The sequence below is a fragment of the Patiria miniata genome, unplaced genomic scaffold (genome assembly GCF_015706575.1).
Source record: "Patiria miniata isolate m_02_andy unplaced genomic scaffold, ASM1570657v1 HiC_scaffold_5, whole genome shotgun sequence".
Classification (NCBI taxonomy): domain Eukaryota; kingdom Metazoa; phylum Echinodermata; class Asteroidea; order Valvatida; family Asterinidae; genus Patiria; species Patiria miniata.
In genome coordinates this window covers 32,273,324-32,291,924 of record NW_024037072.1, presented here as the reverse complement: position 1 = coordinate 32,291,924, position 18,601 = coordinate 32,273,324, and the positions used below count along the sequence as shown (strand labels likewise).

Genomic DNA, 18,601 nt, shown 5'->3' with positions numbered 1-18,601 from the left:
TCTTAACCACTCGACCTGTCGACCACCGAGCTTGCCGGGATCGGCTGGCCGGTTCGACTTTATATAAAGGTTATAGAGTCAACTTGTAGCGCACACCACTTTACTGTAATGAGCTGGTACTTCAACCGATCGAACAAGACAGTTCAAGTCTAGACTAAAGCTACTGCAATAAGTCAGCTTTGACTTACTCAAATATGTTAAATTTTCGGGGACTCCCCCCCGAAAAAAAAAGAAATTTACGAGGCTTTCTCCTGCTTTGTAAGGCAATAGGAGAATAAATATAGGAAGTTAAGCATTCTATGTATCATTTTGGCCCCAGTTTACTTGTATCAAAACATTAGTCAGCGGCTGAATGGGTGTACAAGCTTTACATTTACTGTGTGGACTTCCGAGCAAAAGATGTCCACATAAACCAGGTAACAGCGACGTTGTGTAGACTTGCCCACGTCCACAGTGTTTCCCCCTCTCTGTAAAACAGGTTAAGAGGCATTTTGGGGTTAGATATATCCATTGGAAAATGAAGAGAAACACTAAAGGGGATCACAGAAAAAAAAATTGTCCAAAGAGTTTTCACAGTGTGATTAAAATGAGTTCTTAACTACGCGAAAACAAAAGAATGTCCACACTAGGTATGTAACTTAAACAAATGTATGTGTGTACGTGTTTATGGTGTAAATCGAGGACGCACAGACACGTGGAACATCATCGATGAATTGAGATGAGGAACCAAATCGAGGACGACCTCGATAAGGAAACGTGTACAAAACCAATGAAAGCTGTTGCCAAAAAGAATTAGTATAAACAAAGGAAAAGGGAAGAGGAACAATAAATAATCCTCGAATTACACTATAAACAAACGTGTGTGTGTGTGTGTGGGGGGGGGGGGGGGCAGTAGATCCGCTACTTATTATTGTAAAAGCTCAGGTGGAATGTTGTTTCTTTGTCAGTTGTTTGGTTCTTTGTTTGCGGGTTGAATGACAAGAATTATCCACTTCATGACCGATCCCAAGGTTTGGTTGTATGCGGGTGCCATATGCTGCGAAAACTGACACCACCACCCCTCATTCCTCGTGCAATAAAACATCACAATCTTATGTTTCAACGTTTATGTTTAACTGTATAAGGACCAGACACCAAGTATTATTTTAATATGCTTATCATTTAATTAAGTTTCAGTTTACATTAATTATATAGCTTATAAGGACATTTTAATAGTTTTAATTGTTCTTGTAATTGTACACGTAATTGTTTTTACAATGCTTAAAAAAATGTTTTTACTGTATGTGAGCTTTTTAAATTACTCCTTGTGGGATATCAAAAAAGTACCTCACTTGACTTAAATTTTGAACATTAAAGTGTAAATATTTGCGCTTTAAAAGGGGCAACATTTGCGCTTGTATATAGGCCTAATGACAAACAAATAGTGGATTGTTTGCATTTAGTGGGTAGGACCAGAAATTCAGAGACTAATTAAACAATACATTGGTCGAATATCAATCTTGCAAAACAAATGTAGCCAGAGCGATTGTGTCAGTCTATTATACCGAGCTATCCCGGGGACCGGGGATTGGGGATAAAACATTACAAACTGATGATGGAATGAACTGCAAAGGGAAAACGGACTAAAGTTAAAGGGCCCATGAAATGTATTTTTTTAATGCAATCCTTGAAATGCACCTTTGTGTCCTTTAACCTTATTTTAGGTTCCAATTTGCCATTTTCAAGGGTATTTTGGTGCCTTTTTTTGTTTTTATGCTAGTGAAAATTTCCATTTTCTTGAGCAAAAGTGTGATGTCATATCAGGCAGAAATCTCCATGTTGCAATTAGTTTATGCACAAAAATTAACGACACTTCGCTGTCGTAAACTTTCTTTTCAGTGGCTTTTTCGCAAATTTCCTATTCCAATGAAACTTATCTCAGATAAAGACCCTATAGTGATGTAAATTTGTAAAAAAAAAACTTTGTTTTTGTTCTGATTTTTTGCTTCGTTCGCTTGAAAGCGGAAAAGCATTGTTTTTGTTTTATTTTTTTTGGCTTTTTCGCAATGCAGCGAAAAAGCCTTTGTTTCTGTTCTGATTTTTTTTTTCTCCCTACTTTCTTCTTTTTGTTCCATGCAAAATCCAATAGACTTTGTACACGATTTTTGTACACGCCACTTTTGGCATTGAACTTTGTCATACATCATTCAAATTAAGCATATGCATTGTCCTTATGGCAAAGTGTGACGTCATGATTACGTCATCAGGGGTCACGTGACGTTATCACAAACTGCATATTTTGAAGTCCTATATCTACAGAACTGTAAGTTCGATTGGGTTGAAACTTGGTATGTGGGTAAACCGGGATGTGTTATAGATAAAAAATGAGGTGACGTCATGATGACGTCATCATGTGATTTTATATAAATATTTGAATTTTTGGACCTTTTAGCCATATCTCACGAACGCAACATGCAAAATTCAAAATTCTTTTTGTATTTGGTTTGTTAGGTAATAGGTATTTGCACAAAATTTTGAAAAATGTGTGACGTCATCATGACGTCATCAAAAATGCGATTTTTCAAAACACATATAAGGAAAGATCCGATTGTCATGAAACTTGGTGGGTAGGTAGATAATGGAACTAGTATGCAAAGTCCGAAGTGACGTCAGGAATTTAAGTCTGGCCTGTCACAATCATCCGGGTATAAAAAGAGTATTAAATATTCTGTATTCGTACATCCATCTATGTGTATCTCATGTGCTTCATTTCAGGCTTAAACATTCTCTTATTTCTTTTTCCATCCACGCTATCCAAATTCGAGTTCAATAAAGTGCATTGACCCTATAATTCAACATATTTAGGATCGAAGTATGTGCAAGTATACAGTCAATATTACAAGGAGGTTCGGTATCGAAAATTGAAGTCATATTATGCACAATTTTCATATAGACTTGGCTTTCAACCTGGGATATTTATTTTATGGCATAAAAATGTTTCATACAGACTTAACTTCCAAGCTTGAGTATTCACGGCATAAAAATGTGTCGCAAAGTGCTATTTAAAATAACATCAAAATTTACGAAGTTGAAACACTTACCGGAGCAGTTGCGGCCTGTGTACCTATGCCTCGGGATGTTTGGGCAAACTACACGATATGCATGTACACGATATTGTGTATGCACATACATGCGGCGTGCTAACCATGGCAAAACCATACGGTGGCCCACAACTGTCACGGCAAAAGCAAAAGCGCCACGGCAAGTTTATTGGGAAGGGGCGTAATCATACATGCCGCTACTACATCAAAAAATAAAATGGGAAGGAGGAAAATGGCCGCCACCAGGAATTCTTATTAATCACAGAATTTAATTCAAATTAATTGAGAAGTGATTTTATGGCTGAGAAAATAGCAAGGCCAAGGAAAAACAAATTCTCGATTTCTCAGTTTTAGACGGGGGCAGGGACATTTTGCCCCCCCCCCAAACTCATTAAATTTACACCACTATGACTTCGCGCCTCTTTTTCTTTTCTTTTTTTCTCTTTTTTTTATTCCTTTTTTTGGTGCTTTTCCAGGGGAGGGGAAGCGCCCCCCTTGCCCCCCCCCCCCTCGCGACGCCCATGGGTGAACTAAGTCTCAAATTAACGGAACTCTTTTCTGCATGCTAGTCGGAAGGAAAAAAACTCTTCAAAAAAATGCATCAGCTCACAGAGCCTCCCGTCCTCGTAATTGTTTTGCATCCCACGAAATGTAAAGAAATGAGGAACGGCCCTGATGGTGCTGATAGCGAGTCCCACTCCTTGATAAACTCTGATTCACGGCAGCAACTCTCTTGGAATAATCTTGGAATTATCCTATAACAAATTATTATCGACGATTTATTCCCTGAACGCTGCTTGCACTGACCGGTTTTCCTTGGCCTTGCTATTTTCTCAGCCATAAAATCACTTCTCAAAGAATTAAATTCTGTGATTAATAAGAATTCCTGGTGGCGGCCATTCTCCTTCCCATTTTATTTTTTGATGTAGTAGCGGCATGTATGATTACGCCCCATCCCAATAGACCCGTGGCGCTTTTGCTTTCGCCGTGTCGCTTTTGCGCTTGCCGTGGCGCTTTTGCTTTTGCCGCGGCGCTTTTGCGCTTGCCGTGGAGCTTTTTCTTTTGTCGCGGCGCTTTTGCGCTTGCCGTGGCGCTTTTGCGCTTGCCGTGTCGCTTTTGCTTTTGCCGCGGCGCTTTTGCTTTTGCCGCGGCGCTTTTGCTTTTGCCGCGGCGCTTTTGCGCTTGCCGTGTCGCTTTTGCGCTTGCCGCGGCGCTTTTGCTTTTGCCGCGGCGCTTTTGCGCTTGCCGTGGCGCTTTTTCTTTTGCCGCGGCGCTTTTGCGCTTGCCGTGGCGCTTTTGCTTTTGCCGCGGCGCTTTTGCTTTTGCCGCGGCGCTTTTGCGCTTGCCGTGTCGCTTTTGCTTTTGCCGCGGCGCTTTTGCGCTTGCCGTGGCGCTTTTGCGCTTGCCGTGGCGCTTTTGCTTTTGCCGTGACAGTTGTGGGCCACCGTAAAACCACGTAAAAAACACAGCAAAATTCAATGGAGCTGGCTCGCAATAAGGTGTGGCTGGCAGCAGCAATGACAAGCAGTCAAGTGACCTACCTATGGTGGCCCTGAAGGGACATCGCATATCGCAAACGTGTGCGCATACGTATGCGATGTCGCGAAATTTATCGCGAATGTGTGCGCACACGTATGCGATGTCGCAAAATTTATCGCGAATATGTGCGCACACGTATGCGATGTCGCGAAATTTATCGCGAATATATGCGCACACGTATGCGATGTCGTGAAATTAATCGCGAATATGTGCGCACACGTATGCGATGTCGTGAAACAATTCGCGAATATGTGCGCACACGTATGCGAATTTGTTTGCAATGTCGTGAATTTTATTGCATACCTTGTCGCATACCTTTCAGTAAAATTCCTAATGAACTGGGGAGTTGTAGCAGCTAGTCTGGAATCTAGACGTACTGTTAGATATAAATAGGGTCTGACTAATAAACCTTCGCGCGCACGCTGTTCCTCGTGCAATCGTTACTACTAGTACTGTCGAGCGCAAACTTGCTACTTGCGCAACTTTGAAATTTGCGCACGCAAGTTTGAAATTTGCGCGCGTTTCAAACTTGCAAGTCATTTCTCTCAACCCTTCATTTTAATACTATCTTCATTCCTATATTTAACTTGTTTCTTGGTCATGCTTACATAGCAGTTAATTATTGACCTTCATTTCCATAAGTTATCTTTGTATATCTCACCATTATTGTTTGTTTATTTATCAGTATTATTTATAATCAAATACATTCTACCAAGATGTTTTAATATGAAGTTGACTCCTATGATTTATTTACTTGTGCATATCCTCCGAACAAAATCTGCACATTCACGTAGTGAAAAACCAGAGATAAAAAACTCATGGAGAAAATACTCTGGAAAACCCCACGAATAGTACTGATTTTGTTAGACCTATTAAGCTCTCCATTCCCAGCATCACATTTGTTTTAAAGTAACAATTAAAATAGTATGTGAACTCGTTGCCTGTCGGCGCGCAGATGAAGCCAACCCTTTTATCCCTCTCTATTTATACCACCTACTAACTCCTTTTCACCTCCGCGTAGCGGAGTGATATTCCAATTGAGAACTTAATTTCGTTCTATTTCACCCGGTTCAACCGAACGAAATATCATTTTTTTTTCGCACTGCATGCCATATGCAAATTAATTACGCAACTCAGTATGCTAAATTCAATGGAAAACACTAGAGGGCGCTCGCAATGCTTCGACAACTTTCGCATCGCTGTTTATGTTAAAAATATAAGACATCGACAAAGAAACGTTTTACAGACGGGACCTGGCAGCATAATTACAGGAATTTAAGTCTGGCCGGTCACAATCATTCGGGATTAAAATTGTGTTATTGGGAAAATAAAGAACAAGCTGCAAGAGACATCCAATCTCAGATTCTGGATTCTAACTTCATTGAAGAAGAGACTGAGTTGACCTCAAGAAAATCCAATCTGAAAGATGCATGTGTGTATAATGATTGATCAGTCAAAGTATGAAAGGAGACATTTCGAAAAGAAAGAAACATAGGTAGAAAGTTACAAAGGTGAAGAATATTCGGTGATATGTCCGCTTAGTGCATGTTGCACCAAGTAGGAAACAACTCCCTACGGACCACCAAAAGAGCCACCTAATACAATTCCTACAATCATTTTCACTTTCTATCAGTGTCATCTAGAAACTAAACTGCAACAAAATATTTACCAAAAAAAAAAGATTGAGAAAATGGAGACTGATGTCGATGAGAAAGGGGAAAATGGTCGGTGGTCGGAAGGGAAAGATGGTCGGTGGGGAAGATGTGTGAAGCTAAGAAGGCTCTCACTTCAGATGAACATCTGGGCAGCTGTCCGTCCAGAGACTAGATGATGTAAAACTCAGTATGCTAAATTCAATGGAAAACACAAGAGGGCGCTCGCAATGCTTCGACAACTTTCGCATCGCTGTTTATGTTAAAAATATAAGACATCGACAAAGAAGCATTTTACAGACGGGACCTGGTAGCATAATTACAGGAATTTAAGTCTGGCCGGTCACACTCATTTTGAGAACGCACCATTTGTTTCGGCTGATACAACTGGACAGAATGTTTGGGAAATTCTATAAAGTAATGCTGTATTGCATTTAGGACCCATTTGTCCGAGGTTACACTTCGCCGCGTCATTTGCGAATTTATTACGCCCACCATTGGTTCCATACACGAGCTCTCAGATCCGACCACCGGCAGCAAGACAGGCCTACAACGTCACGTTCGGCAATTCAAGTCTTCTTATTTCATTTATACTAGTCCGTGAGTTTTTGCTTCGTTGCCGTAGTGAACCAGTTTGGCAGTAGCATACAGCTAACAGGTGAGCTACGGTGACATCGCATTTAATTATTACCTTCACTGTTAACCCACGTGGTTCCTTTTATCTATTCTTCAGCACTTATACATAAATAGAAGCCTTATTTAATTTTCACCTGCAAAAATACCGCCCAGATTATATTATTATTTGTAGACAAAAGCCTATCAAATTTTATTTCCCTTATCGGCAAAGTTAGCCACAGAAACGTAATCTTTTAAGCAAAGGTAACCACAGAAATTATTTAATTTATTATTCGAATTTGGCACCCACTGAAGTTGCGAACGAAAAAACAGTTCAAGGCCGTGAACCAGACTCTCTTCCCTTTTAAGGGTCACCACGCCCTGCACGCCTCAATGAATTTTTCTGTGCCGGAGCGAGTCGCACAGTGTATTACAGTTATACAGTGTATTTCAGTCTGTTAAGGCATCCCAATGGATAGCACACTAGAAACAGATTTCTTAGAATTAACGGCTGGACCGTCGGACACACAGTACAGTCGACGACTTGAACACCCAGCAGGAAAAGCCAAAGGCCCTCCAACGACCAACCAATGTAAAAAATCTGGAATGTACACGAGTCAATCCAGAGGTCTGGAGCTCTTTGAAGCCGAAAACTCGGTCAAAAGACATTAAGCTGCAAAAAGTGCAGCAAGCACTCATAAAAGGAGTGGTGCCTAGTGTGCTTTATAAGAAAAGGACACGCATGGCTACTCGCATTGCGTAAGTGCAGCTCCGAACAATAATAAAAGGAATTCCGGCTACTACGCAACCACACCGAATAGGGGTAGGCAGTATATAACATCTACAAAAGTAACATAAATTCTGTCATAGTTCATGAAATACCCAGACAGGGCTTCATCATGGGCAGGTTTCAAGCTGGTCGTTCCCACCAGGGTTGGTACGCAGTTCTCTGTCTGTTTGTCAGCTATGTGTTGTGGATGTGGTTCATCAAGGGACTGGGAGTGATGTTACCAACACTACAAGAGCAATTTGCAACCCAAACTTGGCTGGTCGGCTGGGTGCTATCGATTATCACTGCAGTCATATGTATTACCGGTAAGCTTTTAAATTAGCGCATCTGAGTCACTTTCATGTAATGTTCGATAGTGTTAGAGCAACATTAGGCCGAGTAAAAAAAAAAGGTTCTCGTCCGGGGTTTTGAAAAATAGGAGGAAGAGGGGCTTTTTATTTTTTTCAAGATGGCCACCATTTAAAAATTTCCTGCAACCGTTGGTGTTTCCACTGTTCAAAGACACAGCCGAGGGTTTTGTAGCAAGCAAAACACCTCCATAACCATCAGTACGGTCTTTCCTAATGGGGGGATTATATCCAGGAGGCGCTTTTGCTTTTTCCGCGGCGCTTTTGCGCTTGCCGTGTCGCTTTTGCTTTTGCCGCGGCGCTTTTGCGCTTGCCGTGGCGCTTTTGCGCTTGCCGTGGCGCTTTTGCTTTTGCCGTGACAGTTGTGGGCCACCGTAAAACCACGTAAAAAACACAGCAAAATTCAATGGAGCTGGCTCGCAATAAGGTGTGGCTGGCAGCAGCAATGACAAGCAGTCAAGTGACCTACCTATGGTGGCCCTGAAGGGACATCGCATATCGCAAACGTGTGCGCATACGTATGCGATGTCGCGAATGACATCGCATTTAATTATTACCTTCACTGTTAACCCACGTGGTTCCTTTTATCTATTCTTCAGCACTTATACATAAATAGAAGCCTTATTTAATTTTCACCTGCAAAAATACCGCCCAGATTATATTATTATTTGTAGACAAAAGCCTATCAAATTTTATTTCCCTTATCGGCAAAGTTAGCCACAGAAACGTAATCTTTTAAGCAAAGTTAACCACAGAAATTATTTAATTTATTATTCGAATTTGGCACCCACTGAAGTTGCGAACGAAAAATGGGGCAATGTTCACAGATCATTTATATGCATATAACAGTTCAAGGCCGTGAACCAGACTCTCTTCCCTTTTAAGGGTCACCACGCCCTGCACGCCTCAATGAATTGTTCTGTGCCGGAGCGAGTCGCACAGTGTATTACAGTTATACAGTGTATTTCAGTCTGTTAAGGCATCCCAATGGATAGCACACTAGAAACAGATTTCTTAGAATTAATGGCTGGACCGTCGGACACACAGTACAGTCGACGACTTGAACACCCAGCAGAAAAAGCCAAAGGCCCTCCAACGACCAACCAATGTAAAAAATCTGGAATGTACACGAGTCAATCCAGAGGTCTGGAGCTCTTTGAAGCCGAAAACTCGGTCAAAAGACATTAAGCTGCAAAAAGTGCAGCAAGCACTCATAAAAGGAGTGGTGCCTAGTGTGCTTTATAAGAAAAGGACACGCATGGCTACTCGCATTGCGTAAGTGCAGCTCCGAACAATAATAAAAGGAATTCCAGCTACTACACAACCACACCGAATAGGGGTAGGCAGTATATAACATCTACAAAAGTAACATAAATTCTGTCATAGTTCATGAAATACCCAGACAGGGCTTCATCATGGGCAGGTTTCAAGCTGGTCGTTCCCACCAGGGTTGGTACGCAGTTCTCTGTCTGTTTGTCAGCTATGTTGTGGATGTGGTTCATCAAGGGACTGGGAGTGATGTTACCAACACTACAAGAGCAATTTGCAACCCAAACTTGGCTGGTCGGCTGGGTGCTATCGATTATCACTGCAGTCATATGTATTACCGGTAAGCTTTTAAATTAGCGCATCTGAGTCACTTTCATGTAATGCTCGATAGTGTTAGAGCAACATTAGGCCGAGTAAAAAAAAAAAGTTTCTCGTCCGGGGTTTTGAAAAATAGGAGGAAGAGGGGCTTTTTATTTTTTATTTTTTTCAAGATGGCCACCATTTTAAAATTTCCTGCAACCGTTGGTGTTTCCACTGTTCAAAGACACTTTTAAAATGAAAGACAAGTTGGACAAGAGAACTGAACATAATTATTTACAGTGTCCTTTAGAGTTGTATTGGTCTACCAAGAACAGATTTAGATGCATTTGCTTCAACCGCCAAAAGTCGCGAGCGAATTCTTTAAACACATGCTCCAGCGTGAGCTAGTCTCATACCGGTTGCATTCTGGCTTGGAAGTCAGCATTTACCGCATACAGTACGGCAGACAGATTCCGGTTGAATTTTCTTCTTCTTCTTCTTCTTCTTCTTCTTCCATTAAAGGGAATATACAACATTTGCAAACATCGAAAAATAAAACTACCAAGTTTTTGCGAAATACCTTAATAGGATGTTGGTAAATGACAGTCTAAAGCATCCTGTAAAATTATGGCACCTGGTATACTGTCATTTTCAAGAAAAGTGGTATTTTTGTATCAATTTCCAACGCTGATCGGCCGATCAGCGTTGGAAACAACTGGCTTTTTTTTCAAATACTGGCCCCAATTGACCATTGCACTTGTTTGCAATCGATTACAAACCTATGAACGGGTACGAGCCAGCTAGACTGGTTCCGTGACCGTACAATTCCCCAATGTATGTAAACTGCTCTGTTTCTTCTTATATGGAGTCAGGGAACCAGACTACAGGAAAATGATCGTTTTTCTTGGTTTTTATAGCATTTTCGAACCCAAAACCTCCAAACAGTCAGTGTAACTATATTTGCTTTATATTTCCAACCCCCCAATTCCATCCATTTCTGAAAATTACAGCAAAAGCAAATGATGTATATTCCCTTTAAGTACATCCCTCCATAGTGGAGTATTGTCGTACTTGGGTGCAAAAGTGCTCGGTCACGGGAACAAATATTAACGAAGAGTGCAGTAAACTAATTTAGAACTTGGTGCAAGTAAAAACGATGCCCCTGCGGCATAACTAGTAGAGGGTGAGAGGTTTCAAGCTAGTCCGGAAAATCTCCAGTGACTGAGCTGGAACCACGGTGGCTGGTAGGGCATTCCAGATGCAGATGACACTTGGAAAAAAGCTGTGCTGGTATGATAGAATTCTGCAGTGCTGTTGTGTGAACTGCTGTTGGTGGCCCCTATTCTGGTTTGATGAAGAGTACAAGTAGGGTGGGGTAGGAGGGATGGCAACGAGACCGTGCATTATCCTGTACAGCATGATGACTTTGTTGTGGGCTCGACGTTCGTAGAGAGTCTGCCATTGGAGATTTTGTAGCATCTGGGTGACACTATTCCGTTGGTTGTAGTCAGCCGTTACAAATCTAGCGGCACGCCGTTGCACCATATCAACCTGGGAAATCAGGTCCTGTGTATGTGGATCCCACACCGAGGATGAGTATTCAAGGGTGGGGCGGACATAGATCTTGTAGGCCTGTTCCTTGATCTTTGGCGGGCATCTTCTCAGGTTGCGGCGAAGAAAGCCGAGGGTGCTGTTGCTTTTCTTACAGATGTTTTGGACATGGGGCTTCCAGCTGAGATTTCGATGGATGGTGACACCTAGGTACTTTGCCTCATCTACGGTACGGAGTGCAGTCCCATGGATTGAATAAGGGGTTGCTCCGGGGATGTTGTTTCGCTTGTTTGAGATTCTAAGAACTTCACATTTATCGGCGTTGAATGACATTAGCCACTTTTTCTCCCACTCCTGAAGGTTTGCAAGATCCTTTTGAAGAATGGCAGTGTCGTCTTGAGATTGGATGGGTCTATACAGGAGAGCATCATCAGCGAAGAGGCGTAGGTTTGACGAAACGCACTCAGGCAGGTCGTTGATAAAGACCAAAAACAGTACGGTGCCTTGGGGTACCCCTGATGTTACACTGGCAACGCTGCTCTTTTTTCCCTCTAGAATAACTTGCTGGGTACGTCCTAATAGGAAATCTCGGATCCAAGACAGTAGCTGACCTCTGACCCCATAGTGATGGAGCTTCAGGAGGAGACGTTCATGAGGTACTCGGTCAAAGGCCTTCGAGAAATCTAAAAGGATTGCATCGATCTGCTGCTTGTCTCGTAGACCTCTGGCCAGGTCGTCTACTGTTAACAAGAGCTGGGATTCGCAGGATCGCTTCTTTCTAAATCCAAATTGGCATTCAGTTAACAGGTTGTGGGTATCAAGGTGTTGAATGATCTGGCTGTGGATGATATGCTCAGCTGTTTTGCAAACGATAGATGTGAGAGATATGGGGCGGTAGTTTTCAGGTCTGTGTTTGTCATCTTTTTTGAAGATTGGAGTTACATCCGCCGATTTCCACGCATGTGGGATTTTTCCTTGGTGAAGGGTAGCATTGAAAAGTTGGCAAAAAATAGGCGCAAGTTCTTCAGCTGCCTCTTTGAGAAGATAGGCAGGCAGATTGTCAGGACCACAGGCTGTGTGGGGCTTGATGTTGGCGAGGAGTTTCCTTACACCTTCACTAACGATGGAGAAAGATGGAACTGTTGGGTGCGGGCTGGTGCCAAGATCTGGTAGTTCTGATGCATTCTCATCAGTGAAGACAGAAACAAACTGGTCATTCAGCATATTGGACTTCGTTGTGCTGTCACTTTGCAGAATGACTTCTCTCATCAGTGGCGCAACACCGGAATTCTCGCATCGTTTACTCTTAATGTAAGACCAGAACCTTTTCGGGTTACTACCTTCTTCGCACAGCATGTCACTGATGTGAGTGTGGTAAGCTGTTCTGCAGTCTCTTTGCATCTGTTTCTTGAGGTTCTTGTATCGGGTCCAGTCACTCGATTTCTTCGACCTACAAGCTCTTTTGTAGGCTCTCTTCTTTCTTCTAGATAGGGCTTTGATATGGCGATTGATCCACGGATGACTGAATCTTGTGGAGGATAGCTTGGAGGGGACCATCGTATCCAAGAGTTTGTTAAGGAAGGTTGCTAACTGGCTCCAGAGATCATTGACATTAGTGTCAACAGAATTGGATGTGACGAAGTGACTGCCAAAGGTGTTAATTTCCGACTTGATGCTGCCCATATCAGCTTTCTTCCACAAGAAGATTCTTCGTCGGACTGGCTTTTGTCTTTTGGCACGAATGTCAGATACAGTAAGAACCATCTCGTGGTCGCTCACTCCAGGCACAGGCATACATTTACTGACAAGGGTTGGTCTATTTGTAAGGAACAGGTCTAAGATGTTCTTATCTCTAGTTGGAGTGTCTACAATTTGGGTTAACCCCAAGTCGTTGAAAGTAGAAATGAAGCAATTGTTGATTGCATGACTGAACTGGTGACCAACAATAGCCGCTGTAGCCCAATTTATATCAGGGAGGTTGAAGTCTCCACTGAGCCAGACTACAGCCGAAGGGTTACTAGTGATGATGCGCTGGATGGACTGGCACAAGGTCTGAGCGTAGGCAAGGTCACGATTTGGTGGTCGATACGCTGACATAACAATGAGGGGTTGATGTCCATAGAGGTGGATCTTAGAAACTAGTTCGCTATCGCTATTCACTTTGATTTCACCATCGATGATGTCATTTTTTGTAGCAAGCAAAACACCTCCATAACCATCAGTACGGTCTTTCCTAAAGGGGGGATTATATCCAGGAGGCATCATTTCTGAGCTCAACATAGATGGTTTCAGCCAGGTTTCATTAGCAATGATTACGTCAGGCTGACAACTGTCAACTGCTTCCCAAAACGCTTCCTTTTTAGCGTTCATGCTTTGTAGGTTGACCGAGAGGACCTTTAAGAGCCTGGGATTATTTTTCCTTCTTTTGGGGGACTTATTTATAGGAGAAGACTGCTGGAGGGGAGAGCCAGGGTTAGGCTCAGAGTCAATTGATGAACGACTCTGGTTTGATGAGTCACGTCTGGTGGTGGTTGTCAGACTTGGGTCATGATTACCAGTATTCATTGAACTAAACACATCAGATGAGTTGTCAATGACTGATATCACTTGGAAATTATTCTCGGACTCGCACAAGTAAGAATCGAGAATGGACGAAGAATGATTTGGGGTATCGCAAATCATGCAAATCCAGCTAACATCTGATCTGTTGATACTTTCATATACTTCCTGTGTCATTCCCATGCAGTCTGTATGATACCAGGTATCACACGTATCACAAGCTACAGCTGTTCTCGTTTTCGACCAGCGGACGGCTTTCTTACAGACCCCACATGGATACTTGGGAGAGTAACGACCTGGATTTAATTCTGTGTCATGGGCTTGAGTAATCAGAAGGATGGCTAGATACATCGACACCGAGTTCTTGCTTGGTTTAACTTTAACCAGGTTATTTTCTATAACTGAACATGAGAATAACCAGGAGGCTTGCCAAAGCTTTTGGCTGGTGTAGTGCTCAAAAACTCAAGACAGGTGCTTAGCAACTAAGCTGATGAAGTTTTAGCTATGTGAATGTTGTATATCCGTAGAAATAAAAATACAGGGACTGGATTTCAACTCAAAATTGCCGATTCTAATTTGAATTGCCCTCGAAATCAACATCCGGAACACGTTCTCGTTCAGCCGATGGCAGCTACGCGATGTACATGTCATATCACGCACCGACGAATAATATCAACCGCATCATGCGCGTGTCTGTCGTTTCAACGCTTGCGCGCACCCATTCACGGATTCGACCAAATACAAACCAGCTACTAACGGAAATTTTCAAAAATGCGTCACTCAACTCATCTTTGGAAATGACCTTCTTTCATCGTTTTCTTCAAAATGACAGAAGGGATTGTTTCACAAGGAGTTTAGTGCCATGAGCAAGCTTGTTAACAGTAATTTTGTCAGTTTACATTTTGGATACATCCACTACTCCACCTGGATCTACTCCACCTTTAAGACATCCATATATATAGATGTATTCTTTACCAACCATTTTTGTGTACTTGAATAGGTCTCCTTGCTAGGCCACTCGAGGTCATGTTTGGTACTCGCACGGTGGTGACGGTCAGCGGTTTCATCCTTGGTGTCTCCATGGTCATCGCTTCTTTTTCCACTAGTATTGTCATGTTGACATCAGTACTAGCACTGGCAGCTGGTAAATATTTTATTCATTTCAAGAGATCGTGCCATATAATGAATGCTCGAAATCTCAATTTACATAACAAGAATTGTTTTGAGTTAAAATTTAGTATCCCCCAAGATAAAAAAAAAATGGTGTTTTTTTTCGATTGCCCTTTACGAATGAATTGGTTTTTAGCATTTAAGGGGCAATGATGACTTTTTATATTCCCAGTGTTTCAGCGCTGGGTCGTGCTGGCATTAAAATATTGTTGATATCAACTTAAGTTCGAATTGAGTCCAATCTATTTAGTAATTACAAAGCTGAATTTAAAAAACTCTTTTCCCGTCTCATTAGGAAATCCATACCTTTGTGCTAACAAAATAATTGAACCATGAACTATGCAATCTATTTCACGGTGTAACACCCAAAACACACAGACCCTCCCTTCAATACTTTGTCAGCCAACGTGGAGTAGATCACTCATCGATTATCTTACATCTTATCCACAGGACCTGCTGTAAGTGTCGTCCAGATTCTGACAAGGGCGCTACTCGGGCGCTGTTTTACGACAAACTATGGCATGGCGGTAGGCATAGGGACAGCAGGAGGTGCAGTAGGCTTGATCACCGTTGGGCCTTTTACCCAACTGTTGCTGGATACGTACGGCTGGGGAGGGGCTTTGCTCATTCTTGGAGGGTTGACCATGCATCTTGGGGTGTGTGGCGCCCTCTTCCGTTCAGCGTCGACTGATGAAACAAATTACAGTTATCAGCCGGTGAGCACCGGCGCCAATGAGGAACCACAAGTCGGCTCATCAAGTGCCGAAAAGGCAGGCAACTTGAAGCAGTCATCACGACTTGGCGCCGTCAAAGACGCCCTCGGTGCGCAGATGAAACATTTCGGATTCTCAGTTTGTTTCATGTTCTCATTTTGGATCACAGCAGTCCCCTTCATATGCAACCGCTTTGTGGGTGATCAATGGATAATCTATTACGTCTCCCAAGCCGAAGCTAAAGGCTTCTCTCCTTACGACGCTGTGACATTCACCACAGCTGGAGGGGTCGGCAACTTCGTTTCCAAGATTTTGCTTGGTGTTATCGTCGATAAAGGTTTGTTAAAATTGAGAACGGCAATCGCACTGATGATCACACTGAGTTCCTCGGCTTTGTTGATAACTCCCTGGGTAAACTCTTATTGGTTGATGTCGGTCAGCTCAGTTTTCTATTATAGCGGTCGTGGAGCAGGTGCTTCACTGAATGATATGTACACCAGGGAGCTGCTTGGACCTGATCTCTTGGCATGTGCTTTCGCTTGGATGGAGCTGGTGACGGCCATTTTAAGTTTCAGCCTTGGATTCTTTCCAGGTAAGGCATATCACGCCCCATCTTATGGCTTTGGTGAGATCAGTATATTGCATGGAAGGATAGTGTCAATAGTATCAATGCAATTCCGATGTCTTAGGGTCGTCGACCAATACATGTCAAGTAAACATTTACTACACCCTCACATAACCACCGATACAGTGGTTTCATTCACAATTTGATGGTCACCTGTTAAAGGGTTCTCTCAAACATACGTTTAGGGTAGCTGCGTATATTGTGACCATGTCAAAACGTTTCTATGTCCAACATTATTGCCTTCCCTCATAATCTGAAAAAGCAAACATTTCCTGATGGAAGTTAAATTTACAGTGAATTGGAAGAGCTTTTTCCTAGGAGGAAAAAAAACCAATTTATTATTATTATTATATATGGTTAGTATTTTCATAGAATAAATTATTGACAATATGCAGTTTGAAAACTGGTAGGTTATTGCACTATACATGTTGGCAGCAATTTTAAATAGGTAAAATTAACATGAAGAAATAACAAGCTGAAAAACGGCATCAATATGTCCACACGTATTTGATTAACAATACAGGAATTATTATGTTGACACTGACGAAGCAAAGAAAACGTTTACTGGTTATAACTACTTTAATTATTGTTTTGCAGGTTGGATGTACGACCAGACTGGCAGTTTTGATTGGGCCTTTTTCATCCTGGGATGCATTTCAGCTCTATCGTGGATGGCGCTGTTGATGGAATGGGTCCAGGCGAGATGCAAGTCCCAGCAGACGGCTTGAAGTATTCCTAATTAAACTACAAGAATGCTGGCGCGTGAAATGAAAAACAACATGCTATAGAATGAATCATGCCCCTTTTCATTGCAATCTGATGAATGTGGACTATATTCTTAATTATAAAACAATAACATGATCGTGTATAAAGTATATGCTGTTGTGTTAAATTTCAAAATTTTAGGATTAATTTTCAAACTACTTTACTGGAAGAACAATATAACATTATGATCATTTATGTATAGTTACATTTTTTAATGATTAAACAATGCTTAGTTAGGGGGAAATGAAAAGCATAAGTAATACAGTACAATGTAAAAATAAAGTATGTTAACTTAAAAAATAAAAGTATGTAACTATGTAACATGGAATCTTTCACAGATCCACTCTATAATTGATTTGTACAGCAGTTTTGATGTTGAACTTACAGTTTTCAAGTAAATTTTCTCCTTTTTTTGACAAAATCTGGTTAACTTACAACGTTTTGCTGTAAAATCAGCACCTAAGACTAACGCGTTTTGTAAATATAAGTGGTTCGATGTGTTATCGATAGTTTGCTACAATTCGAAACAGATTGTTTCGATGTAGACCGCTGTAATCTGTGAATACACATTCAGCTTGTTATTTGAAATAATGGAAAAGTTGGACGGTTACATCTCCATTGTAAAGAAAGAAAGATGCACTGTACTGTCTTTGAGAAAGAACTTCTTTGTCATGACTGATTTCGCAATATTGTTCACAAATAAATCCACGCTTTTTGAACCGTTTTCCACAGTTTTTGAAATAAATCCACACTTGTTGTCATCAGTGCTAAAGGAAGGTCCAGTAAAATGTTTGTCGTGACGCATGCTGAGATTCACCACGGATCCTACAGACAAGGATGCACAACTCTGCCAAACTCTTGGTAATCGATGCGTGATAACGGCCCGTACAGCTCCGAATACCATGAAAACTTGTGTCAGCAACTGCCCAGACGGCTTAATCGCTTCACAAATTCTGTCAAGCCAGCTAATTATAGTTTTGAATATTCATGATCTCGATTTTTGCCCTTTATTATTGAATTATAATAAGTGATAACTGCATAACCATGTTAACGCCTTCCCACATATCTTTACCTTTAAAATAAACTAAGATATCTCGCATTTGTTTTCTTTTGGTTCGGGATCACATCTTCCGAAAACATTTTAATGAAAATCTAATGAAAAACGAGATTTGGATAAACGGTGTTGTCAGTGTGAACCATATAAAATAAATGAGAAATAAAAATATGAATAAAAACATATGAATAACCATAGAACAAAATCAAAAACAGAATTCCAACAACCACTTGTTTTCGTGCACACACATCATCTTAAAAAAAAAAAAAGATTGTATCGAAGAAATTAAATAACTATTCCATCAACTGGGGTAAATTCGGCATTGTATCACTAAAGACAAATGTAATATGAAAAAAAGTAAAAACTCATCAAAAAAATGTGTCACATTTGACTGTTTTCCCGGGTAAAAACTTCATTTAGGACGACAAAAACTGCACAATACCATATGTTATATCATGGTGTATTTGTCTTTTTAACAATTTTGAAACTTTTCTTTTTGTATCTTTTCCAAGGAGTTGGTGCTGCTTAAAGTTTATAAAAAAAAACTCCGTTTCAGATGTCATGCGAAAACA

The 18,601-nt window shown here is 41.4% G+C and overlaps 1 protein-coding gene across 3 annotated transcripts; it reads left to right on the top strand.

The window, feature by feature from the left end:
- The first annotated feature begins 7,467 nt into the window (after positions 1-7,467).
- LOC119741230 (monocarboxylate transporter 12-B-like) lies at positions 7,468-17,636 on the top strand. Of its 3 annotated transcripts, XM_038216970.1 has the most exons (6): positions 7,468-7,981; positions 9,410-9,632; positions 13,890-13,990; positions 14,703-14,846; positions 15,323-16,177; positions 16,808-17,636. In XM_038216970.1, exons 1-6 carry the CDS (start codon positions 7,786-7,788, stop codon positions 16,936-16,938), a joined length of 1,650 nt encoding a protein of 549 aa, XP_038072898.1. In that variant the 5' UTR covers positions 7,468-7,785; the 3' UTR covers positions 16,939-17,636. The 3 variants fall into 3 exon arrangements, with proteins under 3 accessions (XP_038072898.1, XP_038072901.1, XP_038072899.1); XM_038216971.1 differs by lacking the exon at positions 13,890-13,990 and having other exon boundaries at positions 7,877-7,981; positions 16,808-16,985; XM_038216973.1 differs by lacking the exons at positions 9,410-9,632; positions 13,890-13,990 and having other exon boundaries at positions 7,473-7,981; positions 16,808-16,985.
- Positions 17,637-18,601: the final 965 nt, after the last annotated feature.